Source organism: Sorex araneus, chromosome X (assembly GCF_027595985.1).
Source record: "Sorex araneus isolate mSorAra2 chromosome X, mSorAra2.pri, whole genome shotgun sequence".
Taxonomy (NCBI): Eukaryota; Metazoa; Chordata; class Mammalia; order Eulipotyphla; family Soricidae; genus Sorex; species Sorex araneus.
The window spans coordinates 15514995-15542477 of record NC_073313.1 but is presented as its reverse complement, the minus strand read 5'-3'; the positions used below and the strand labels follow the sequence as shown (position 1 = coordinate 15542477).

Here is a 27483-nt window from a genome sequence, read left to right as displayed (position 1 = left end):
TCTATGATCTTGAAGCTTCTTTAAAATGCAGAATCTTAAGAACCCTCCTCCTATCTTCCCAAAGAACTACTTAATCAGAATTTTCATTTCAACATGCATCGCCGTGATTTTTCTAGACAATGAAGACTAGGAACTGTGATTTAGGACACTGCCTCTCTAATTTCGCTGCACATTAGAGCCATATAAGATGTTTAAAAAACGTTAATGCTGTTCCCCTTCCTAGAGAGTCTGATTGAATTGCTCTGGGCCACAGCATCAAGAGTTTAAAAACCCAAGCACTAAAGTTTAAGAAGCACTGATGTTGAGATGTGCTTTTGGGTCAAACCATGTTTTACAGAAAATCATGTTACTTACACCTCGTGTGTATTATTTTAAGCTAGTGATTGCTTTCCCCTAAACATCTGTGTCCAGGTAGCCTATATGAAGTAGTGGTTAGCTTTAATTGATAGAGGAAAGGAGAGAGTAGTTCCAGATAGGAGATCTGGGTGTAGGCGTGGCACCCTGAAAGCTTTGCAGATTAGAGGACAGCTTGTGGCCATTAGATAAGACAGTCCAAGGTGCTACAGAAAATTATTTGCATTGGATAGATCTAAAGATTGTACTTAACTCCCTTACTTTTCATGGGAAGTTAAATATTATCCACGGCTCAACAGTAGTCATAGTGCAATTTTCATAGATAAGAAATTTAAATAAAAGTAACATGATAGAGTAGCAAAGGAAAAGAAAATGTCCGAAAGAAATAATAGAAATTAAGGTGTTTCATCTACCAAATGGGAAGAGTTATACTATTTCATTTTATGTTCGTTTCTCATTGCGGGCGCACCTGGCAGTGCCCGGGCACTGCTCTGGTGCTGAGCTAAGGGTCCATTTCTCAAAGTGGTGAGGATTGAACTCCAGTGTGAAACATGCACGCTAACCCCTTGAACTATCCACCTGGCCCTCAAATCCCATCCTCTTAAGAACCTTGAGCATCTGTGAAATTCTCTTTCTGTCACTGCCCTTTCTTGGCCTGATACATTTTAATTACTTTCATTTCAAGGATACGGCAGATCGGGATACTTTCCAATGATCTTCTTTTTTGGCACTTGTCTCCAAATGCCTTTCCAAGCTCCGGAGGGTTGGCAAGGAGTCCTTCGAAGAGCTACTGGTGTGACATTCTGAGGCCCCCTGCCTGGCACAATGCCTGTTCTCGTGAGATCAGAACTAATAGCACAGCGTCCTAGCAGGCCAGACTGTCTCCCTGGCTCAAGCTAGTACGTGGCAAAGTCCAGCTGGCTCTCTGGTCTTTACTGATTTTCACATATAGAAGTAAGAGCCAACAGAAATATTGTTAGTTAACGGTGTAATAATAATATTATTCCTATAAAAGTCACTTTCCCCCAAACCTGAATGATACCCAGCTGAAGTTAATATTAATAATTTCTTTGTGCAGCGTTGGGAGCATTTTATCCAAAAGAGAGAGGAGAGGTGAAAAACAAACATGCACCATTTGTCGATCTCTACTGCCAGCAACTGGAGAAAAGAATGATTGCATCTTTTCTTTTTGAACAAGTTTTTCATTGACTGTGCAAAGACATAAGCTAGGTTAGCACTGAAAAGTGAAAAGAAATTACCCTGTGATTTACAAAGTATGATTTTTTCCCTTGGAACCTCAAGTTTCTCTCTTCTTTTGCATGTATACACATCTGAAAACTTACTATTAAAAGAGCAAGCACTCTGTATATTTGTCTACAATATACAGACATTTTAAACAAAACACACAACTCCCATGCCTCCCGTCTTATAAATCTGCCTCCAGTGTGACTCTGGGGTAGGGCTTAGAACTCAGTGGAATGTGACGCTCATGAATAAGCCGGTTCTTTGGAGTGTCAAAATATTTAAAATGAATGTTTATGGAACACGAGTGCTCACTGGTCCCTACTGAATAATGTTTTACTTCTAACTTTGCAGTACCAATGGAATGACAGTGAAATGTACTTGTTCCAGTCATCTATTGCATACGCCATGAGAAAGTACTTTTCAAAGATGAAAAATGAGACTCTTCCCTTTAGGTGAGTGAATCTGCTTTCCAGTGACTTCTCCCAGGGCTCCCTTTTGAATCTGAAAAAAAAATATGCTGTTTAAACTTTGATTCAAGTGAAGTTGAGAAAACTTTCTGCCAACTTTAAAAGTTCCTTATAATCTGGAATTGGGGGCTCTCCAGTTAGGGATAGTGGTGATTTTTATCACTTACATTTTGCAATGTAAGTTGCAAAGGGCAGGAGTGATAGCATAGCAGGTAGGGCGTTTGTTTGCCTTGCAGGTTCGATTCCTCCGCCCCTTTCGTATAGCCTGGCAAGCTACCGAGAGTATCCCGCCCGCACGGCCGAGCCTGGCAGGCTCCCCGTGGCGTATTCGATAGGCCAAAAACAGTAACAACAAGTCTCACAATGGAGACGTTAATGGTGCTCGCTTGAGCAAATCGATGAGCAACGGGATGACAGTGACAGGTGGTACAGTGATACGTTTTGCAAGAGCATTGTTCTTATTAAAAAGCCCTCTCCCCTCATCTCTCACTTCTCCCTTAAACCCCAAATGCTCTCACCCACCCTCAACACTGAAAGGCAAAGCGAGAACCCCTGCTTTCATGGCATTTGTATGTATATGTGTGTGGCGTGCCTATTGTGTGCAGCATATGATAACAAAAATATAGGAATAAAATATAATCAAATTCGATGATGGTAACTGCTAAGGAGAAAAAAAAATTCTACGGGTGAGGGGCTATGGAATGCTAGTATGGGTTCATGACTGTGTGTGTAAGTTCAGTTTTAAGTCAAATCGTCAGGAAAAATCTCAGTAATATGTGAGCAAATATCTGAGGCAGAGCAGAGAGCCAGCAATGGGGGCAGAAATCTTCCAGGGCTGGGACAATAGCAGGAAAGATTCTGGAGCAGGAATATTCTGCTTCAAAAGGAACAGCAAGGAAGCCAGTGTGGTGTGGACAGAGTGGGCAAATAGGAGACGAGAACGTGTGGTCAGGGTGGCACTGAGGCAGGAGCAGGAGAAAAGGAAGTTCCTGGGAACTCATGAGTCAGTCAAGGGCTTTGGCTACTGTTGAGAAGGAGTCCGGAGCCGCGTGATCTGCCTTAGGTTTCATTAGCATCATCATGACAGCACAACAGCAGTCCTTGTCACATGATACTGCACTCTCCTCACTCAGTCATGGGTACACTATGTCAATTTTTGCTGGGAAGGACAGGGTCAGAGGGTGTGAATGTGTCACCTTTCTCCATAGTTCTGAGCCATCAGTGTTCACCAGGTGATTATCACAGTTCTGCCTCTCCACGGAGAATCAGTGGTTTCTTGCTGATTCCCTGGTGCTTTGAAAACATCCTATCATTGGAAGAAACACGATTCTTATATGTTGGCAGAGCAATTAGTGCCAAGACATGTTATTGCATAGTTGAGTTTATGAGATTTGGGAAGCGCGAAGTTTGGTGGACAATGCCAGCCTTCCATTGTTTATCGTGCCTTAAATCTCTCTACACCCTGCCAGCATGATTCTCCCCCTAGTCACCAGCAGAAGTCTTCATTCTCTTCACTGTGTCCTTTGTGCAAGAAAGAAAGCTATTTTCTTCTGTTTCTTTACAGGGAGAGCAATGTTGTAGTGAGTAATTTTAAACCAAGAATCTCCTTCACCTTCGTTGTCACTTCACCTACAAATGCATCGACCATCATTCCCAGAGCTGAAGTTGAAGAGGCCATCAGGTGACATGTACTTTCAAACACGCTCTATTATGGCAATGCCACTAACCACACAGTGAAAACAATAATATTCACTCTCTTCTGCTGTGTGCTAGCTACCATTCTGAGTTGTAAACAGCTGTTAGCTCATCTAGAAAACTTGAGTTTTAATTCCAGAAGGATCTCATAGCAAGGATATTGTCTTGGTTTGAGCTGTCTAGAGAAAGAGCCTTAGAAAATGATTTGAATGTAAGTAGTTCTTGGGAGATGATCTAACAGAGAAGTGCGGATAGAAGTTACGGAGAACAGAAGGGAGATCATAAGTGGTGTGTGCTTATCAAGTTCCCACCATGGGAAATTCAAGCTCCATTCTTCTGGAGAATTATGGGACACTATATCGAACATGCACAGATCAGGGCCAGCGTACTAATTTATTCACCAGTTCCCATCAGTCATTGAAGTTGCTTGCAGGTGACATTAATTTCTGGTACTTCTGACCTGCAGATTGGGCAGGCTCTGTGGCTTGAGAACAACCTCAGGCAAAGGCAGCCTTTTGCCGGCAGAAGAAAGTCTGGTCAGCGCACATGGAAATGATCATGGCAGAAGGGACGTGGAGGAATGTATTGCCATCACTTGCTATATGGACTTAGTTGTAAGATTCATTTTACCAACCAAGGTTTGAGGCAAGATAGGCCAGAATATGATTCCGTAGATGCTGTATGTCCACTGATTTGCCATGAGGCATTTCCTAAAGTAGAAGAGTATCAGTGTCTACTCAGAGTGGATGTATCAATAGTTCCTCCTGTCCTTAAAATAATTTAAGATCACCACCCAGAGGGCAAACTCACTAGATGGCTCTCTTGAGCTATTTTGCATCCTGGGAAGCTGACTTAAGACACGCAGGGAGGCCCCATGCCTGCCCAGGAGGGGAAAGGTTTTTCTCTCTCGCCTTTTTCTTTCCGGGGGTGGGGGGCGCGGATTGAGGGGGGAAGGCGTGGCATCCGACATCTTATGAGGACCACAAATGCTAGGTACGAACCTGCAGCAATAGCAATAGGACGCACGGGTGCTCTTGGGAAGGGGACGGTACTGGCCCCACTCTCCCCCGAGATGTGACCCCGTGCTGCACATGTGCGGCCTCTCTGCAGCTGCACGAGCATGAACCCAGAGGCCAGCTAAACTTACTTTTGCTACCGGCAGCTTCTTGCAGAAATGTCCTTGGACTGTGAACTAAACCTCGGCCCCATATCTGCCCAGGAGAGGAAAGGTTTTCTCTCTTGCCTTTTCCTTTCCAGGGGGTGGGGGGAGGAAAGGGCGTGGTGACAGCCATCTTATGAGGACCACAAATGAGAGGTACAAGCTTGCAATGATCCAATTTCTGGCAGAAATTTCCCTGGACTTAGGTACTAAAATACAGAAATCCAAACCCGCGCAGCCGCAATAGCAGCCGCACAACCTCATATCTCTTCATTCTAAGCAATGGAAAACAAATTATCAAATGCTTTATTTTCAGCAAGTCTGATTCTAGGGGGGAAACTCCAAACAATAATAGTGAGTTTTTTGTTGAAATATTGAATGTAACCAAAGTAAAGAGAAAGTAAATTGAAATTTATCAGTTACACACAGGCGGGGGTGGGGGTGGGGGATGGGAGGTATATGTGGGGTTTTTTGGTGGTGGAATATGTGCACTGGTGAAGGGATGGTTGTTCGAACATTGTGTAACTGAGACTTAAGCCTGAAAGCTTTGTAATTTTCCATATGGTGATTCAATTAAAAAAATTAAATAAAAAAGAATTTAAAAAAATAAGACATGCAGGGCAAGGTGTGCCTAGAAAATATGGTTTAGTTGGATGTGTACAGTCCAAGCCATCTCAGATCCTCCCTGCCTCTGATGTCTGTCTTGAGGAACAGCACCAGTTGAGAGCATGATGAAAGGGCCCAGGCCTCTGTAAGTCATAGAGGAGCTGGAACTTGCTGCTTTCCAGAATGACTCGAGGACTCTGACCTGACTTCCCTTTCCTCCTAAAGGACAGGGAGATGGCATGCCAGATACTTTGGCTTTCAGTCCACAATATTCTATAGTTCCCTATGTTTGCTTTATTTTTGGAGTAATCTTCATCTTTGCTTTCTATAAAAGTTGACCATATCACACCCCAGTGCAAAGGCCCTTTTCCTATGTCCTTCCCCAATGCTGCCACAAAATGTCAACACCTTTTATTTCGAGAATATATCTGTTGGAACTTGGAGATTCTTTTGAAGAAGAGGTGTATCCCATTGTCCTTTGCCCATTATTTGATGTAAAGTCATTGTGGACATACTCCAACAGAAGGGTCCTGCTTGTCCAATATGTGAACTTTGCCGTTAGAATATGGCAGGCACCAAAGAAGAAACGTTATCCAATTTCATTTTTTTTACACTCGGGTCCCAATTTTCCAAAGAAATTAGTACCAAACCCAAACTCAGTTTCAAGACTGTGAAGAGGGCATGATTGTCAAAATGCCTACCTTCCCCCATTTTTATAATTTAGTTGATTGATAAGTTACAATGTTTATTTTTAACCTTTCTGTTTTTTATTGATTGATTTTTATTGGTTAACAATACTATAGAGTCTCGGGCCATAGCTTTACACTTCTGAATGTATATAGGACTCACTCTGCCAACTGCCAAAGTTCCTTGCCTTCTTACCCTGCAAGAGACATCTCTACCATTCTTTTCCTCCTTGCTCTCCTTTCTTTCTTATAACCATCATAGCTTTCACCAAGTCTAGGAAAAATTCATTTAAAAATATTAAAGTAGCATTGGTTTTAAGAGCTATAAGGTTTTATGTATATTATAATTCAAAATCTGTTTACACTGCATTATGATCACTGCCAAAAATCTAATTTTCAATCACTACCATACAAGTAACCCCCTTTACCCCAATTATGACTCCCTTCCCTTTCCCCTCTGATAACCACCATTTTTCATAATTTCTTATAATCTAAGATTTTCTTAAATTTTTATTAACACACAATAATTTCAAAGGTTATTCATAGTTGAGTTTTAGGCATACAATATTCTAATACCAATCCCACCACCAGTGTCACCTTCCCTCTACCAATGTTTCCAGGTTCTCACTCACCCTCCAGCCTGCCTCCTAGACGGGAGTTTGGGACCTTTTGTAGTATAGATCTCTTGCTTTCTGCTTCCAGTGTTGTTGACTCTGTGATATCTATATATCTATATATACACACAATGCTATATATAACATATATAACATAATATACATATACATAAAATCTCTGTATCACACATAGATAGCATATATAATATTATATATATTATCACCTCTACACCAGTAATGTGCCTAAGGTCCCTTACTTCTGTTCCTGTTACCCCCAATCCGCTTTATCTTACTCTGCCCACCCTTGATTTTTCTCCATCCTTCTCATTTCTATAATTTAGGGTCAAGAGTAATCTGGATATACCTTCCATTTGCATTTCCTCATCCTGCCTTTTCTCATCCTGTTGTTCTGTATGACACAGATATCCTCTGACCTGCTTCACTTAACATGATATCCTCCAGTTCCATCCAAGTTGCTGAAAATGGCATGCTTTTTGTGTTTCCTTGCAGCTGAATAATATTCCATTGTGTATATAGCCACGCCTTAATTGTTCACTCAGCCATCCTTCCTTGGACACCTAAGTTGATTCCATATCCTAGGTATTATGCAAAGTGCTGCAGTGAATAAGGGTGTGCTTGTGTCCTTTTGAATCAATGCTTTTGTGTCTGGAGGATAGATACTAAGAAGTGGAATTGCTGGGTCATATGGCAGTTCTGTTATCGCTTTTCTGAGAAATCTCCAGTGTGAGAATGGTACATATCAAAACAAACTGGGAACAACCTATGTTGCTGTGGATGTGGTGAAAAGGGGACTGTCCTCCACTACTGGCAGGCATGTTGTCTGGTTCAACCCCTATGGAAAAAAGAGTTTGTTCTCAAACTATCTTTCACTGGACCTGGTTAGTTACTTTGATTTAATTGCTATTTTAGCTGTATATTCTTAGGATAAGCCTTATCAAATCCTTTCAGGGATAATGATGTAAGGAGTAAATAATCATACCTCATTTTATTTGGACTAAGTGTCCCTTTCGCCTAAATGTGTTTTTGTCTAATTCTGTTTTCTGTTTTGCATTTTGCCTAATTCTTTTTTGAGGGAATAGGATGTCCCGGGACCGTATCAACAAAGCTTTCCAGCTGGATGACAACAGTCTGGAATTTGTGGGTATTGAACCCACACTGGCACCCCCTTACAAGCCACCTGTGCTCATCTGGCTGATTATGTTCGGCATTGTAATGGCAATAGTACTGATTGGTATTATCGTGCTGATCGTCACCGGGATCAAAGAACGAAAGAAGTAAGTGACCTTTCCTAAACATATTTATCCTAAGACAGAAAAGTTTAGGACAAACTAACCAGAACATCTGCAGCAAGTAGTAGACTGTACAAGACATTCACCAATCAGAACATTTTTAGACCAAAATTTTCTGATTAATATTGCTAGACACTGACCAGATTTTGTTTACACTTTATCTTTCTGCAAGCTCTGTACAGAGATGTTCTCCCTGGGCTAACACTTTTTTAACCTTCAGGAATCAACTATTTTCATTGAGTTTATGTAATTAAGGTTAGTAATATTTTATAACACCTAATCAACAGCTTCACACTTCAGGTTGCTTATCCACATCCTTTCTTAAATTTTCATATGCACTAGTCTGTTTTATTCAATTTTCTTCACTATAGAGATTTTCAGTCCTCCGATATAGCTCATTTTAGAAAATAAGAGGGCTGGAGAGATGGATAACAGGAGTAAAGCATTTGATTTGCTTGTTGCCAGCCCCAGTTCAATCCCCAGAATCATACATATATGGTCACCTGAGCACTGCCAGGAGGGATCGCTGGACACAGAGTCATGAGCAAGCACTGAGCACTGCCAGGTGCAACATCCGCCCAAAAAAGAGAAAAAGAATTGATAAAATTCAATTAAATATGAAATATGGTCAATATTTTTAATAGAAAAAGATACTCAGAGACTTCCTGCTTCCTTTTGCCTCCATGTTCCTTTCCCAAGCCAATCAAAGTAATCAATTTATTGGCTATCCATTGAATCAGAACCCGAATATTAGTAAGACCCCCTGGGTGATTTGCATACCCACTACACTTTCGAGAAGTGTTCTTCTATACAATAAAAATGAGTACAGGAGATACTGCTCCAAAGTGAATTCATTAAACAAATTATCTAGAGCCCACTCCTTCATATGTACGTTAATAGAACATACATATAGTAGGTCATACAGTATGTTAATAGAAAATCTATAGAAAAGTAATCCTGGTTACTCTGCTCAGTGCTTTAAGACATTAATGCTTCCAGAAAATACATGTTGTAAGTTATCTTCGTAGATATATGAAAACAAGATTCAGAGAGATCAAGCAAATATCTTCCTCAAGTTTATATAGCTCATCAGTTACAGTTCAGGGTATATATACACAATTTTCTGGCTCTGCACTCAGGAGTTACTTCCGTGCTTGGAGGACCATATGGGATGCCAGGGATAGAACCCAGGTTGGCACAGCAAACCCCCTACCCATTGTACTATCTCTCAGGCCCTTATACCCAGTTTTCAAAGCTGATTGTTGTACCACAAAGCTGACCTACCCTGATCTTTACATTGTGGAAGTTAATAACTTAGAGGAGAATCATTATTAAGGTAATAATAATGGTTAATATTTATTGAGGACCATATTCCAGCTACCATGGAAACTCTGCTGGCGTTATTTTACTGCTTCATATAATTGCCATCATTTTCCAAATAGGCAGATTAAGACATAGAATCTTTATCTGATTCCAGAGTCCATATCACTGACCAGTCTCCAATTCTACGCCAACCAGAATGTTAACCAGCTATGGGCCTGTGAAACATAGCTAATGCTCCCCAGGTGTTGATTGTTCATTAACAGGGCAGAGAGGCAGAACCAACGATGCGATTAGACAGAAGAGATGCCTGGACCAAAGCGATATTCTATCTTCACCATATTAAGATACTTTCTTTTGTTTTTGACAGGAAAAGTGAAGTTGAAGCTGAAGACAATCCTTATGACTTCACAGACCTCACTATGAGAGATACTATCTCAAATATCCAAAGTAGTGACGCTGCTCAGACATCATTTTAGAAAATCTATGTTAGTCCCTCTTGAGGTGATTTGGTTATACACGAATTTAATCTGTAGCATAAAAAATTTATTATAACCATATTATTAAATATCTACATGATGACTCTGCGCAGTGCTTCTTGTCTAGAAAAGACGGGTCCAAAGAGAGAGTTTCTCACTAGCAATGTCTTCAGTATATATATCTGTGTCATGATTTGACTTCCCGTCTGTTTCCTAAAAGAGCTGTTTATATTGAAGTGTGTCATTGGCTTCATTTGCCGTTCAGCAGTAAGAGAAATGGAAATGTCTGTTGCGTGGCTGGAAGTGTGGTGGGCGAGGATATGCCATGGCAGCTAATGGTGGGGTCTTGTGAGAAATCTGGATGGGTCACTTTTAGAAAATTCCTTTTTTTTCTTTTTGGCTTACACCCGGTGTTTCTCAGGGGTTTCTCCTGGCTCTGCACTCAGGAATTACTCCTGGCAGTGCTCAGGGGATTATATGGGATGCTGGAGATCCAATCAAGGCAAACGCACTACCCACTGTATTATTGCTCCAGTCCCTGGATGGGTCCTTTTAAAGAAGGTGCACGAGACTTGGTAGAGCCACAGGAATTGAGAAAGACACACACTGTCCACATTAATTCATTTACTTATCAAGGGTGGTACACTTCCTTTACTTTCACTTAACCACTGTAGTGATTTTCCCATGATGCCTCTTGGACTATGCCCAGGGGCCTCCGTGAGCCTGCTAGAGCACCCCCGATAGACCCTCACTTCCACTGTTCTATGGCTGTGAAATCCTGGAAATCCTGGAAAGTCTGGAAATCCTGACTGAGTATCACCCTCCAAAGTGGGCACCTAATCTCCTGAACCTTTAGTATTCACTCACAGTGTCCCAGTAGAGCAGTGCAGACACAGTTTGACCCCATCCTGCCCGCTTCCATGCTGGCGAGTCTACGGATTCTGACTATTCATCACTCCCGACAACTTCGTATCTGACGGGCCCCCCAAATACCTGGGAATATATTCCAGTTTTGTAAATTCCTTTCTTATAGACGAAACAACGGTCAGTAAAAGCATCTTTCAAAGTTTTGTAGGGTTGGTAGACACCATCAGGTTGGAACCAAGCCCCATCCTGCTTTCTCCTATCTCGGAACCCTGCCTTGAGTGTGTTAAGGTCTATAAGGCAGGACTTGGGCAGGCAGAGAAGACAGGCACCCCCTCTTGACTTGGTACTATTGAGAAGAAGTTGTAGAACTTGTTCTTTCGGGTAGGAAACAATCCGGCATACATTACATGCTGAATAAGTTATTGCTGAATGCTCCTGTGTTTATTTTTAAAGTTCCATTTCCTTCGAAATTGAAATTTTTGTACCTTTTTAAGAAACAGAACACTCCTTTCATAATTCAGTTTTTCTGAGTAGAAAGGAATCATTATTTCCATGTCAAGGAACAACCAAAAGATCCGTGAAAGAACAGGGGGGAGAGGAGTGAACAGATGTCTCTTGAGAGGAATTATCTCTTTGATTCAGAAAACTGTAGCAGGGCTTCATTAGGGTGTCTTTTTATTGCAACAGTGCCTGACACATTAACCTTTCTCGGTCCTTTAGGTAGTATAGATGTGATAAGGAAGCATTCCAAAAGAGATTCAAACCTATGGGTTCATCAGCTGGTCACGGAGGGAGGCATTCCTAGGAAGAGTTTCAAAGCTAATGAGCCTCATAGCAGTAGATATGGGAAGCTAAAATTGCCCTGCTGTACCTTTACATAAGATAGAGAGCTTAAATAGAAACTTTAGTTGTCAAACTAACCTGAAACCCCAGTGACCTCCCCAAATCAATCTAAATGACTAAAAAGTGATGATATTTTCATTTCCTGATAGAAGATGATGATTACACTGAATTGACATTGATAACCATTACTGCTAGGAACGGTATCTAATTGTATATCTCATTCTCCTTTATTTTATTTTATTTTATTTTATTTTTGTTGTTGTATTTGGATCCCACCTTACTGGGTGCTCAAGGGCTACCTCTGCTCAGTGCTTGGAGATGGCTCCTGAGGTACTTAGGGGGCCATGTGGTGCTGAGACTGGAACCAGGGCTCCTCTATGCAAAACCTATTGCACTATGTCTCTGGTTCATTAACATCATTTTTTAATTGAGTCACCATGAGACACACAATTACAAAACTGGTCATGCTCAGGTTTCAGTCATACAATATTCCAACACCCATCCCTCCCTCCCCCGACCCCCAACCCCAGCTAAGAACTATGTGCTGAAAGTAGGTAAAGGAAGAAACATGAAAACCTCTGGGATTCTGTATGGCAAGCTATAATGCCCTTAACATCTTTTAAAATTTGTTCTCTGACCCAGCTTGGTGTGCTCCCTGGGTACCACCAGTTGTGGTTCCCAAGTCACAGCCAAACAAAAATAGAGTAAAATGTTCTCTCCATGAAACAAAGTTAATATATTACTGAATTTGTTTTCTTTTGTTTGGAGGCCACACTTAGCAGTTCTCAGGACTTATTCCCAGCTCTGGTCTCAGGGATCACTCCTGGAAAGGCTCAGGAGAATGATATGTGGTGCTAGGAATCAGACCCAGGTGAGCCGCATGCAAGACAAGTGTCATATCCACTGAACTGAACAAGTGTCACTCCAGCCTTTTACTGAATATCATTATTTAATTCTAGACTGCTATTTGTGTACAAATGTGAGGACAAAGAGTCATTGTTCTCACCTGGATATTGGATGAGAACTGGGTGATGTGAAGTGAGTTATAGACAACTGATGCCCATCACAGATGAGCCCCTCTCCCCACCCCAGGCACTTTGGACTGGCTACCTCAGCAATGTCTGAGAGCTTGTTAAAAACACAACTTCTCAGGGTGTGCTCAGATCGACTTTTCCAGAATCTTTGGAGTAGTTCCTAAGACTGAGGTTTTTTTTAACTCTCCATTTGATCCTAATGCATGCTAAGGTCTGACCCCACTGAAAAACAAAATTCAAGTCCACATTTTCTGTACTTGTTAATAACATTGTTAATTATCATGGAGGTGAAACCATAAGGAAAAAGAAGAAATATCCCACAAATATTTCTGTTTGGTTCAGTTGTTACACATGGCACACACCCTCTCTATATTGCAATCAGAAATGTGTTTTTGCTATAGGCTGAGAAATGTTCTACTAAGAGCAGCATAAACAAAATTGACTAATTTGACCTCCATTCAAGGAAATACTTTGTTTCCTACCTTGGCTATTTCTAGGTACTATAATAAACAAACAACGCTCAGAATACAATTAAGATAAACAAACTAAATTGCATCGTCTGTGCCTTGCTACATTCCTTCAAAAAGATGAAAGTGTTAGCCAACACTTGATATTCACTCTCATCAGATCTCCTAATTTCTTCTTCAAGGCTTATCTTTCTCCTGAAGATGTTCAATAGAAGACAGGAGTTGCTGAAATGTGGGCCGTTTTTCTGGATGCTAAATGAAAAAAAAGGTTGAATTTATGACAACTATCATATCAAATAACATAGAAATAGTTACATCTCAATCCTAAAGCTAACAACTTTTTAAAAAAAAATATTAGAGAATCACTGTGATGTACACAGTGAACTCATGAACTTTTGTGTTTGCATTCCACTCATACAGTGATCGTTTACCCATCCCTCCACCAGTGCCCATTCTCCTCCACCAATGCTCCCAGTATCCCTCTCACCACCCCCACCCCATCCCCCACCACCCCACCCTGCCTCTGCAGCAGGGCATTCCCTTTTGTTCTCTATCCTTTTGGGTGAAGCTAACAACTTTTTCTAAATTTTTTTTAAATTTTATTGAATCACCGTGAGATAGTTACAAGCTTTCATGTTTGGGTTACAATCTCACAATGATCAAACACCCATCCCTCCACCAGTGCACATTCCCCACCACAAATATCCCGGGTATAGCCCCCTTTCCCACCCTCCCCCTGCCTCCATAGCAGACAATATTCCCCATACTCTCTCTCTACTTTTGGGCATTATAGCTTGCAACACAGACACTGAGAGGTCATTTTGTTTTGTCCATTATCTGCTTTCGGCATGCATCTCCCATCTCAACTGGTTCCTCCAGCCATCATTTTCTTAGTGATCCCTTCTCTATTCCATCTGCCTTCTCCCCTCAGCTCATGAAGCAGTCTTCCAGCTATGGGGCAATCCCCCTGGCCCTTGTATCTACTGTCCTTGGGTAAGCTAACAACTTTTTTTATCGTAGAAAGACGACTGACATTTTCTACTGAAGAGAAGACAATAAGAGCCCTAGAAATGAGAAAAGTGGAAGTATCTTTATTTCCATAATATCTGAATACTATATGAAAAAACCAAAAGAAGAATATAGAGTCAAACCAAATGATAAAAGAATTCACCAAGAGAGTGATAGAGAAAAGTTACAAACAAAACTAACAGCCTTCTTATGTATGCACTATACCCACTTAGCAGGTATCCTGAGAGAGACAGCCCCGCCTCAGTCGGAACAAGGCTGGGGGTGTGGCTTAGCTGGGGGTGTGGTTTAGCAGTTGCGTGCATACCTTGCTTGTTGTTAGGCCCTGGGTTTGAGCCCTGATACTATAGATATAATTGCAGCAACATCAACATAAGATGTTAGCCAGATGTTCCCTAATGGCCAGGGAGACAGCACAGGGACTAAGGCTCTTGCCTTGCCCACCTGGTTTGATCCCCAGCACCTCATGCTTGCTTGAACACAACTTAGTATGGGCCACCCACCTCTCCCTGACAGAATACAACTTTAAGATGAAGTCAGCTTAAAAACTTAGCTGAAAAGTGCCAATTGTGGACTTGAACGCAGAGACAAACACTGCTTGTTCTTGAACAGGAAAAAAATAAATGTTTTAGAAGAGGCCACATTTCCCAAACTCAAAGGTAAACTAAATAAAATCGCCTCTACTATACAAACAAGCTATTTCAAGCCAAACAAATTGATTATATGGCTTATAAACATTTCAGGTATGCAAAAATGTTGGGGAGAGTAGGAAGAACGATGTGGATGAGAGGGCTAGCTTACCTGGTAGGCTCTGACACACAGTATAAAGTCTCTCCCATCCCATCAGGGCTGTGCCAGCAAAGAACAGAGAGACCAGGGTGCAGAAGAGGAAGTCAATTCCCAAATAAACCCAGGCATCTCCCTATACCAGTCGTGGCACTCAAATCACCCACGCTGTGGGCATGGTGGCAAAAGTCATTTCTGTCAAAAGTCTGTAACCAGTTCAGACCCGCCCTAGCAGCTCTGGGTGCTTGCAGCACTTCAAACACTACATCAGAGGCAGAAAAAGGCACCATTACCTCTTAAGAGGCCAGAGTGATGGTGCAGCAGGTAGGGTGTTTGCCTTCTATGCAGTTAACCCAGGTTCCATCCTGGCATCCCATATAGTCCTTTATATAGTCAGGAATGACCCCTGAGAGCAGAACTAGGAGTAAGCCCTGATCACCCCCAACTGTGGCCCAGAAGAAAAAGAAAATGCTGGGGTCGCCTTCAGTAGGACTCCAAGTGCTCGAGAGTAGGAAATCTCAAAGAGCTCATTTTCCCGGAGCTAATTTCAGGCTAGAGGAGAAACTGTTCTAGTATGTGATGGAGCCAGCAAGTCTATCAAGGCAACAAGAGATGAGCTTAGGAAGTCTGTAAGTCCTGGGCAACAATTTGTTCCTAGCTCCTAGCAGAGTGACTTGTAAATATGTACACAACAACAACCAACACTGAGAGCACTTAGTGTTTACCAAACACCGCTTTAAGAATGGGAGAGTTGCCAGCAGCTGACCCTCCCCCCCAGTAGAGACAGGAACCCTCCTTACAAAAAAGGTCTGAAGGAAATTCCTGGAGGACCCTCAATTGCTTCTTTTAATAGGTTGAACCAGAGGCTCAACCAGTCCAGACCAGGGAAGGCTGGAACCACCCTCCAAGAGAAGGTCCAGAAAGAACAAAGATCAAAAAAGGGAATTTCCTTGCACAGGGGCCATGCTAATTTTCTCTGTATCGTTCCAATTTTAGTATATGTGCTGCTGAAGCGACCTCATGTCTCTTCATTCTCAGCAATGGAAAACAAATTATCAAATGCTTCCTTTTCAGCAGGTCTGACTTTGGGCGGGTGGGGGGGAATCTCCAAACAATAATAGTGAGTTTTCTGTTGAAATATTGAATGTAATCAAAGTAAAGATAAAGTAAAGTGAAATTTATCAGCTACACAGGTGAGGGAGGTAAGGGGAGGGAACGTATACTGTGATTCTTGGTGTGGAATACGTGCACTGGTGAAGGAATGGGTGTTCGAGCATTGTATAATGGAGACTTAAGCCTGAAATCTTTATAACTTCCCACATGGTGATTCAATAAAAAAAATTAAAAATAAAAAAGTAAAAAAAAACAAAGAACGGGAGAGTTAAGCCATTCAATCCAGACAATAGCCATGGGAAGTACATCAGCTAAGTGCTGTTAGAGTGAAGAACAGAGATGTTAGGAGGCTTGTACACGGTCACACAGCTAGTATTCAATGCATATCTTTTGGCTCCAGAATCCACTGCTTGGTTACAACTATGTGCCTCTCACTGGTGAGGGAGTGAATATCTGAGTGTATGAACGCATGAGTGCAGCATTAAGCCCTTTTGTGAATGAAGCAGAACCCTGGAAAGGCTAGCAATACTGGGCTCTTACATTAAGGTTCTTACCGGGGTCAACAACTCAAAGGCCGGTGGTGTTTAGTTTAATCTCTCCCCTCGTGGCCCCAGCACCAGTGGTCCCGAGTACTGAATAATCAGGCCCACACAGCAAGATCGAGCATTGCCGGGAATGGCTTAAGCACTGTCTGTTCTCCTCCCACATAAAATGCAAGTTCCCTATTATCACATCTCTGTCAAAAGGCTCCCTACTGCCTATAAGAAATGATTCGCCCACTCCCTTTCTTTTCAGTCAGCCTGAAGATCTGGACGAACTTCCAGACTTCCTGGCAACAACTAGAGCCAAACGTGCCACGTTAAGTCTTGCTTCCATGCCTGTGCTCGTGCCAGTGCTATCCTCTGGAACCCTTAGCCAGGCTCTGCTCTGCACTCACCTGCCAAAGACGTTGGGCCCAGGTTCCTTGCCTTACTCAGACAACAAGGCATTCATACAGTTGACCCCCCACCTCCTCTGAGCTCTTCCTGTTCTTGTCACTGCTTCTTATTTGGAAGTATAATTATAGTCAGTCCCACTATGTGTGTGTGTGTGTGTGAGAGAGAGAGAGAGAGAGAGAGAGAGAGAAAGAGAGAAGGATGGGGTAGGAGAGGGAGAGAGACTGCATTTGGCAAGGGGAGTTATCCCCCTTAGTTCTACGAACTCAGTAGCTACTTTGCAAAAGCAACCTTCCTTTGTTTCTTCCTTCCTTCTTCCTTCCTTTCTTCCTTTCCTCTTTCTCTTTCTATCTTTATCTTTCTTCTTTATCTTTCTCTCCTTTTCCTTTCTCTCTTTCTCTCTTTCTTTCCCAAGATCAACCAAGTACTAGCACCTGAAAAATCATGTGTTAACTCTTTGAGCCACCACTTCTGGCTCTAATCCCCAGCAATTCTGACCCCATGCTTCCCCCATGATACTTTTAACATCTACCTGCATGAACTTCTATCCAGTAACAGGGACAGAAGGGGGTTCGTTCTGTATACACACACACTCTTCCAGCTTTTCTGCTTGAGGAGAGACTCCCATAGCTGTTGTAAAGAATGGGGACCCGTGCCCTAGCCAGCCTGCCTCTTTTAGTTCTGTGACTTAGGGCCGGTTACTTAACATCTATGAGGCTCTTCTTAGCTCTTTTTAGCCATTCTCTGCACCTATATTAGAGTGTCTGTTCTGATGACAAAAATGAGCCACAGCCAAACAATTCTTAGAACAATGTTGGACATCAGTTGTTCAGTTGTTGACATCTCCAAACACTTGATAGCTGGCTCCAGGGCCCATGTCTCCTGACTCTGCAGTTGATGCTGCCCTCGAAAATCACCCTTCCCGGTGGTAATGCAGCCCCCCCTCCCCCAGGCGCCTGGCACCCCCTCCCACTCGGCCAGGTGCTGCACTTGCCTCATGCCAACAGCTGTACATGATCTGGTAGATGGTGTCCGAGGCCAGTTGGGGCCGGTACAGTCTGTGGCCCTGGGAGACCTTCAGCACCACCTGGGAGTTGTCGTACAAGTCGTAGGGCTGCTTCCCCAGAGTGAACACCTCCCACATCAGGATCCCTGCGCCAGGCAGAGGGGTGGCCATGAGAAAAAGGAGAGAGAGCCTGGGTCAGAAGGGAGCGTTGGTGATGAGAGTCACACACCTGATTGTGGGGGAGGGGGGAACATGGCCAAGAGAGGAATAAAGGACGGGGTATTGGTGGGCCTGCACGCACTTCGGAGCCAGGGTCTCCTCCCGGGTTACTTGAGACCTGAATGGCTCTTCTTGCTGGTTACTGGGTGAATAGGAAGGGCAGCTCCAGAGAGAGCTACTGCATGGGGTTGAAGTTCATGGGTTGATTGGGACCGCGAGCGTGGCCCTGGTTCCAGGTGGCAGAGACCTCCCACCCCAGTCCTCTGGGCAGATTGAAGTCTTTGACCTTTGTGGCACAGCAGTGTTGTGCAACGAGATGATTGGACAATGAAATTGCCTCTCAATGGAAAGTTAAAGGGAAATCATTGCCAGGGTTCTGTTTGATCACCATAGTAGTATTTTGCGGGCCAGATATCTTTTTAAGAACTGAATAAAAGGGGCAACAGTGATGGTGCAGCGGGGAGGGCTTTTGACCCAGGTTCTATCCTCAGCATCTTATATGGTCCCCCAAGAACCTCCAGGAGTAATTCCTAAATGCAGAGCCAGGAGAAAACCCTGTGAGTTGTCAGTGTGACTGTGCCCTCCCTCCAGCCCCCCCCAAAAAAGGCAAAAAAAAGAGAAAGAACTGGATAAAAACCACTGACTCCTCCTTATGGAGATGAACAGTGATTGGGTGTTTGACTTCTAGGAGGCCACAGTTCCACAGTCCAGGGGTATTGGACTCAAGGTAAAGAGACAAAGTGCCCTTCCTCATGCCAGTCAAGAGGGGGACATTCAGGGGTCAGTCAGATCTGGCTTTGAGGCACAGCTCTTGCATGGATAGCCGGGGCAGCTCTTTATTCCAGATTTTATTTTAGAAATGATTTACAATATTGATAATGGCAGGGTTTCGTGTGAAAAACATTCCAACACCACATCCTCCACCAGCGTCAGTTTCCCTCCAAAACTCTCTTCAGAAAAGACATTTGGGCAACTCTTTTAACAGCTCTTCACTCGGATTCCCAGTGTAGATTCTGGAGATTTTCACAGCTGCCTTTCGGAATCAATAGAATAAAACTCAAAGAGCGCCAGATTATTGAAATCACAAGGTGGCCCTTGGCTAAAGCAGCAGCTTTCAGCAGTCAGCTTCAAATACCTGGAAAACCAGGAGCATATACAAAAAGAAGAAAATCGTTCTAGAACTGTGAAATGCTAACTAACGTCACTGAATCTTGGGGCTGCAAATTTTATGTCAAATATTTACAGTAAAGCAACACAGTATGTTGTTGTGTGTTCATTTAAAAATAAACATTTCAGGGCCAGGTATATGATTTGGCAGGAGAGCATATGCCCCCATGTGTGAGGCCCTGGGTTCAATCCCAGTACTGCAAACAAAACCCCACATATTAATAAAGAAACACACTTGGGGACCAGAGCGATAGTACAGCAGGTAGGGCATTTGCCTTGCACGTGGCAGACTCGGGTTCAATTCCCGGCATGCCATGTGGTCCCCCGAGCACCACCAGGAGTAATTCCTGAGTGCAGAGCCAGGAGTAACCCCTGAGCATCGCTGGGTGTGACCCCAAGAGCAAAACAGAAAAAAAGAACACTCTAAAGTCTGTCACCCAATCCACAAAGCTCTTTTTGGATCTCCACTTATCCCAAAAAGAACATTTTTTGCTTAACATCTTGGTTTGAGTCCTTAAGAATTGTTTTGGTTTGTTTTGGACAGCCTTTCTCCAGTGAGTTTCGGGACAAATATTAAGAATGGATGGAGCAAAAGGAGAGGGAGAGAAAAAGGGAATGCCCTGCCACAGCGGCAGGGTGGGGTGGGGGGAGGATGGGGGGAGGGTGGTGGGAGGGATGCGGGGACCATTGGTGGTGGAGAATGGGCACTGGTGGAGGGACGGGCACTTGACCATTGTATGACTGAAACGCAAGCACGAAAGTTTGTACGTCTGTAACTGTACCTCATGGTGATTCACTAATAAAAATTTTTTTTAAAGAAGAATGGATGGAGCTTGGGGAAACATCCAGGGAGTATGGCAGAGTGTGAGGAGCCATATTGTATGGCAGAGAATGAAGGACGAGCTGGGGAGCGCAATATTTTACCCCAAATAAGCTGTAGCTACTGAGGATACTGATTCTTAAAAATAACTTCCATCAGACATATCAATTGATATAAAGTGATTGAAACCAAGTTTGATAAGTTAAACTGCACAAATGCCATCAAGAATTCACCAGAAAGCCTTTTTTTGGATATCACCTTTCCTATTTATCTTGGATTGCCTTTTTTTAGTTTTTTTTTTTTTTTTTTTTTTTGCAGGGGCCAGGGGGGAGGGGCATATAAGGGAGTGCTCAAGGCTGACTCTGTGTTTAGGGATCACTGCTGGTGGGCTCAGGGGACCTTATGAGTTTCCGGGGATTAAACCCGGGTCAGCCATGTGCTAGGAAAGTGCTCGTCCCACTGTACTATCGCTCTGGCCTTGAATTAAGGGGACTGAAATAATACAATGGGTAGCATGTTTTCCTTCATATAGCCAACCCAGGATTCTTTCCCAGCACCCCATATGGTTCACTAAGTTCCTCCATCAGTGATCCCTGAGTGCAGAGCGAGAAGTAAGCTCCAAGCACCACTTGGAGTGGCTCCAAAAATTCAAACCAAAAATTTTTAATTTGAGATATAAAAATAAATGGCTAACTATATTTCTGGTTTTGCCAATAGTCTTATGGGTTTTGCATAGAAAGTTAAATTATGCTTATTGAGCAAGGCAGGAATGAAATAGGTCTCAATTTATTTAATGTCTTCTACATCTGGATGAGCATTTAAATATCTCATCCTGGACTCAGCTGATATTGATAATAAACAGGTCTGACATTCCTCAGCAAGGAAAAACCTAGCCAAAGAGCTACAAAATCGTAACTGAAAAAAAGGTTTTGCATTCTAATTAGCTTTTCTAAATCTCCATATGGACCTTTCGATATAAAATAAAGCTCATAAAACTCTTTCTGTAGAGGAACACACAGTAGTGTGTTAAGCTTTGTGATTATGCGGTGTCTTTGGTTGCTGCTGTGTTTTACAGCACAAAGGCAGCCACAGGTCCTGCATACAGCAAGGGAGGTGGAAGGATTGCAATCAAACCCTATAGTCACAGGCCATGGCATTTGATCCTGGGCTATGATTTCCTGCCCCCCTCAACTAAGCGTGGGTCTTAACGAAGATGCCGGTTGAAGTTGATGGAGACCAAAGAAATGCGTCGTACTGGTGTATACACCAGGCAGGGGCAAAGCATCCATCCACTGAGAAGGGACTGACTCTCACCACTGCCTTCAGAGAGAGCTACAGGCTTCATTTTCAGTCCTTGGGTATTTTGGATGTCAGGGCAAACTTGGTTTTCTCTTTCAATGACCCCTTTTGGAAAACTCTTCAGAATCTCCTATGGAAAAGCTTTTAGTCTCGTAGATTTTCAGGAGAAGGTGCTAGCAAGATGAGATTACACAAAAGGCGGCAGAAATCAAACAAGTGGCCGGGAAAGGGTCTCCAACATCGTGGATCCCTTGCTTGTCTCAGGCCATAAAAGTAATGTTGTAAGCACAAGGGACTTTTGCTACAAAAGGATGTTGCAGAACTTGTGGTTTCCTGTTGTAGAAACAAGCTTAAGAAACGGCCTTGGTTCGGTGAGGCCACTTCTTACCGAATGCCCATACGTCAGACTTGCTGCTGTATTTGAAGTAGTGAAACACCTCCGGGGCTGACCACTTGACTGGAAATTTTGTTCCTACTGAGCTGACATACTGGTCATCAAGAACATACCTGTGAGGGAAAATCAAAAAGACCTTGAGCCACCTGACTGTGCATAATGGGAGGAGCTTGGAAGCTCCCCCGCCCCCCCCCCAGTTGTCTCTGCAGAGGTTCCAGCTGATGAAGGCCTTTGGGCCATCCCATGTCAGCCAAATGTCTGGGTCTCTTGGAGGCCCCCTGTGCACCTCTAGGGTGGCCCTGATGATCCCTCGCACCACAGGGTCTTAGCAGGGCTTCATGCTTAGGTCCTTGCATTTAACTGCTGACCTGGTTGGTCAAATATTGGTGGGAGAGGCCCCCAGACCTCCTGAGCTCAGCTTGGGAAGAATTCATCACCAAAAATAGATATGCACCCTGGGAAACACCAAAGTCTATGTGCAGAATTGTGGGTCAATACAGAAAACACAGAAATGGAAAAATGAAATCAAGATGTTTCAAGGACCAAGGTAAGTCACAAGCATCTGAATGATGTGACAACAGAGCTGCGTGGCCAGCACGGCCTGTGCATGGCTTCCAGGATTCCTTATTCAGATGAAGACCGTGTCTCCCTTCTCCTAAGATATCAAGACATTACAGGCAATATTTCTTTTCTGAGAACAGAGTGAGCTTCTACCCCTTAGTCCTGGACACTTCTCCCTTCACTAAGTAGCTGTGAGCAGCACTTCCTTGTGTGCTTAATAGTTACATGTTGGAGTGTTGATAGAGAAGACCGCATATATTTGTGTGATGCCACGTAGCACTCAACTAAAGGGATGCCCTGCCAACATTGAAGGGTCCTAGAAGAGAACTACTTCTTGGTCATGAAGTTTGGAGGTTTTTTTTTAAAAAAAAATATGAGCCCAGCAAGCTACCGAGAGTATGCCGCCCGCATGGAAGAGCCTGGCAAGGTACCCATGGCATGTTTGATATGCCAAAAACAGTAACAACAAACCTCACAATGGAGACATTACTGGTGCCCGCTCGACCAAATCGATGAACAATGGGACGACAGTTCAATCCCCGGCATCTCATATGGTCCCCCAAGCACTGCCAGAAGTAATTTCTGAGTGCAGTACCAGGAGTAACCCCTGAGCATGAGCATTTCTGGGTGTGACCCCCCACAAAAAAAGCAAAAAAAAAATATGTGGAGTTTCAAAGCCACATTTGCCAAATACTGGATTAACCTTGGTCAACCCTCCACATTTCTTTGAAGCTACATTATCCCTCCTTGGAATTATGTTAGTTCATGTTGAATCAGAACAACTTTATACCTGTATTTTGTATCAGTGTCAAGAGCATCTGCCTCTCCTTTTGTCTAAACTGTGGGGAGGCTGAAGACATTCAGGTTGGGTTTTCAGTCATCAAACATTATGGAACATAAATGACAAATTAATCAGACTGAGAAACCACAACATAAGTAATTTTTAGACCTTGTTGGTCACTAGAGGGACAGGGGAACGGTTGGAGGGATGGTGGGGGGTTACTGTGAGAGTGGCATGGTTCCCTGACAGTTAGTGTGGTGAGGCTTATTCAAATATTGAGGTGTGATGCTACATTCCCCAAATTATATAGTGATATAAAGCAATAAACTTTGTTTTAAAATGTTCCAAGGAGATGGCACAGGGGTTAGGGGTGCATGCTTTGTATGCGCCCAACCCTGGTTTGATCACTAGAAGTTCCATGGTCCCCTAAGCATCCCCTGAACAACAAGAGTTCTGCTCTCCAGGCTGGCCCTGCTGGTCCCACCATCACAGAGCCGAAATAGCATCACTGAGGACCTTAGGGCTCACGTTGAGTTGGCTCCAGTCTGACTGGCTGATTATTGCTGGGAGAGGCTCTTCGAGCACTTTTAGTCCCAGAATAAAAAGCAACATGAAGTACATTGATGGGACTAATACAAATTAAAAATGGAATACATAGATATTGATAAAAATAAATGTTTAGGATTTCATTGAACTTTCTCTTAAGTTTAGAAAATATTTATCAGGATGCTGAAAGAATTCAAAGGAACCTTGGATAATTTCTAAAGAATTCTCTCTAAGTGAAGAAATGAGATGTCCAGAGGTTGTAAGGGGAGGGGCCCAGATAGCTACGCCCCAGTTCACAGTTCTATATCCCCATAAAGCATTTAAATGAAACGATATCTCTCTGTCACTAGTTGCACCTTTGGAACTGGCTTACCTAGTCATTCCAAAGTCAGAAACTTTCACTGTGAGGTCACTGTCTACCAAGCAGTTCCGGGCAGCCTTTGGAAGAAAGACAAAATTACCAAGTAGGAAAAATGACCAACAGTCTCCTGACATCAGAATCATTTTTCTTCAGCAGAATATATGATTGCTTGTCATGAAGGCTTCCTTTCACAGGCGTGATCTGAAGCACAGATGTTGTCTCTTTCCATTTGCATCTTTTAACTTTTCAAATTGGAAATGTGCTCCTGCATTTTCTCCCCCTCGTTCATCTCAGCAAACAACACGAATGGTCTTGCACATTAAGCAAAGAACCTGGGCTCATTAACAAGATGAAAAATTTCATTTCTAGGGGTTTCTCTCTACCACTAGAAGACTGTGCTGTAATGGATGCTTTAAAGGCATAAATGCTGAGCCGGAGACTTTCAGAAGGCACTGGCCTAGCTGTTCCTGGCACCTTAGCTCTTGGACACAAGACAATCTCTAAAAGATAAACACCAAGTGATTAGCAAGCAGAACACTCCCCACTCTTACCCTGACCCAAACATACAAATTTCATTTCCTTCTAGGCTAGGGTTTTTGTGGTCTGACTTGGTTGGTTTTCATCTCTGCAACTGCGATTGATGGGAATGACTGCTTAGTGTTAACTAAGCCCTTCCTGGAGTAAAGGTCAACTGGGGGTTGACAGTTCAGAGAAACACTACACCTACACTCACCAGTCTTTCCCACCTCTTTTCCTTCATACACGTATAGGCCATGATGCTTCTACTCTTTCTTTTTTCCTTCTTTTTTTTTTTGCTTTTTGGGTCACACCTGGCGATGCACAGGGGTTACTTTTGCTTTTGCACTCAGGAATTACTCCTGGCGGTGCTCGGGGGACCACATGGGGTGCTGAGAATCGAACCCAGATCTGCCACATGCAAGGCAAATGCCCTACCCGCTATACTATCTATCGTTCCAGGCCCTCTTTCTGATCTTTAAATATTTTCTTTTAAAATAGTGATTTTTCGGGGACTGAAGAGATAGCACAGTAGGTAGGGTGTCTCTCGGCACCCCACTAGGTCCCTTGAGCACCACTGACTCGGGAGTGATTCCCGAGTGCAGAGCTAGGCGTAACCCCTGTGCGAGGCCCAAACTCGAACAAATAAAAAAAGAAATTGAATTTTAGCAAAAGTATCATGTCCCTAAGCCTGTCAAAAAGGAACAAAAAGTAAAGATGCTCTCCTGGCCCTCTCAGCGTCTGTGTGTGAGCTTGGTGGGAAGCAGGGAGTCCTGTGGATCGTTGCCCTCTTTTCTTTGAGCTTGCTCGCCAAGCTTTTCTTGGAGCTTTTCTTACCAAGTCCCGATGGATGAACTGGTGACTCTCCAAGAAGGCCATGCCTTCACAGACATCATAACACATTTCTAAGAGCTGGCAGGGTTCCAGGCTTTTCCCATGACTCTTCAGGTAATCAAGCAAGCAGCCATTGGTTATATATTCAGTGACGATGTATATCGGGTATCTCTTTGAACACACTCCGTAGAATTTTACCAGCTTGGGATGGCTGAGTTTCCTGGAAACAACAGATTTTCGAAGTTCAGTACTAAGACGCCACATGCCATTTTCCACATCTGTAAAACATCCTCGGGACCAGAGAGATAGTATAGCGGGTAAGGCACTTACTTGCATTGCAAGCCGCTGACCTAGGTTCAATCCCTAGCATGCATATGGTCACCTAAGCCTGCTAGGAGTGATCCCTGAGGACAGGGCCAGAAGTAAGCCTTGATCACAGCCAGGTGTGACCCCAAAACAAAACAAAAATCCTTCTCAGATTTATGGTCTTTTTTTTGTTGTACCCTCATTGCACTTGGGAAAAGAAAGAGAAAGAAAATTTTAGGAGCTCCTAAGAACTCCTTTGTATTCACATAATAAGAGTACTGCCTCATTTTAAACAATTATACTTCTAGCAATAATTTAGCATTTGTAGGTACTTTCTTCCATTTTCCTACAGAGAAGCAGTGGTCTGTTGCCTTGGAGATTCCATAGTCTTCCATAGTATCTTGAGAACTCCTATGACTTATTTGAAAGAAGTTACATGCACGCTAAGAGCATTCACCTTCCATGTCTAGATATTTCCTTCTAAAAAAGTATTTACTTAATATCCTGATGTGAAGAGCAAAGGCAAAATGAAAATAGTCATCACGTTAGAGAAGTGATATTAGGCACAATTTTTATTTCTGTTAAAAAGACTGATTTTATACTATTATGTTACTTTTTCAAGAATAAATTAAGAAACTTGCAACCAAATTTATAGCATTTCTGGTAGGATATGACATAGCCATTACAATACTTGTCAACTTGCCATTATGAATGTATCTGTTCCTATAAATTTACAGCATGATTCTTCAGTGTTCAGATGTGTGAAGTAGACATAAATTTAACATATAAAATAAGAAACTCTTAATGAATGAGGATTTATTAAATATTTCATTTTCTTCTTATTGGAACTACAGTGTAATATCTTATCATACTATTCCGCTATTAATCTTACAGCAATTTAAAGACCTGCACAGAGGGCTGAAGATATTGCTCAATGGACTGAGTTCATGATTTGGATGTGGGAGCCCAGGATATGGTCCCTTGAACCATATGATCCCCCTGGACACTGATGAGCATGTTCCTAAAACCAAAGTAAAATAAAGACCTAAATGGTACTCACTTGCTCCCTTCAAAGGGAGGCCTATGGATGGACAAAAGTTCACTGTACAATAAAAGCTATTCCTTGAACAAATTCAATCCCTTACCAGGGCACTCATAGTAAGAACTGTATGCCAACTGATATTTCCCTCATGGGAGGCCTTTACCTATTCTGGCCCACTCTAACATATTTCTTTATGACAATGTGACTTGTCATTGACTCTTGATTACTAGTTTTTTAAAAATGTTACACTGAGACATTAGAATTACGTCATGAGTCTAAGGAAATGTCTGCCAGACTTTTCTGTTTCACAAAGGAAAACATTAAAGGGCCCTTTCCCATTTTCATAGGGCAGAGCGATAGCACAGCGGGTAGGGCATTTGCCTTGCATGAGGCTGACCTGGGTTCAATTCCTCTGTCCCTCTCGGAGAGCCTGGTGAGCTACCGAGAGTATCCCGTCCACACGGCAGAACCTGGCAAGCTACCCGTGGAGTATTCGATATGCCAAAAGCAGTAGCAACAAGTCTCACAATGGAGATGTTACTGGTGCCTATTCAAGCAAATCGATGAACAACAGGAAGACAGTGCTACAGTGCTCCCATTTTCATAATCATCCCATTGCCAAAGT

The 27483-nt window shown here is 42.9% G+C and overlaps 2 protein-coding genes and 1 pseudogene across 2 annotated transcripts in view; 1 reads left to right on the top strand and 2 right to left on the bottom strand.

Annotated features, from left to right (window-relative positions):
- Positions 1-9935, top strand: part of ACE2 (angiotensin converting enzyme 2) — a 45433-nt gene extending 35498 nt beyond the window's left edge. The window contains exons 15-18 of the mRNA XM_004612209.1: positions 1951-2051; positions 3631-3747; positions 7927-8121; positions 9827-9935. Coding sequence (XP_004612266.1) covers positions 1951-2051; positions 3631-3747; positions 7927-8121; positions 9827-9935 — 522 coding nt within the window. The remainder of the gene's footprint in view (positions 1-1950; positions 2052-3630; positions 3748-7926; positions 8122-9826) is intronic.
- A 3388-nt stretch (positions 9936-13323) lies between these two features.
- Positions 13324-27483, bottom strand: part of BMX (BMX non-receptor tyrosine kinase) — a 55586-nt gene continuing 41426 nt past the window's right edge. The window contains exons 16-20 of the mRNA XM_055122446.1: positions 25514-25730; positions 24173-24237; positions 21906-22024; positions 18001-18158; positions 13324-13398 (exon numbers count right to left, since the gene is read on the bottom strand). Of these exons, the coding sequence (XP_054978421.1) occupies positions 13324-13398; positions 18001-18158; positions 21906-22024; positions 24173-24237; positions 25514-25730 (634 nt within the window). The remainder of the gene's footprint in view (positions 13399-18000; positions 18159-21905; positions 22025-24172; positions 24238-25513; positions 25731-27483) is intronic.
- Positions 15877-15974, bottom strand: LOC129400512 (U6 spliceosomal RNA; annotated as a pseudogene).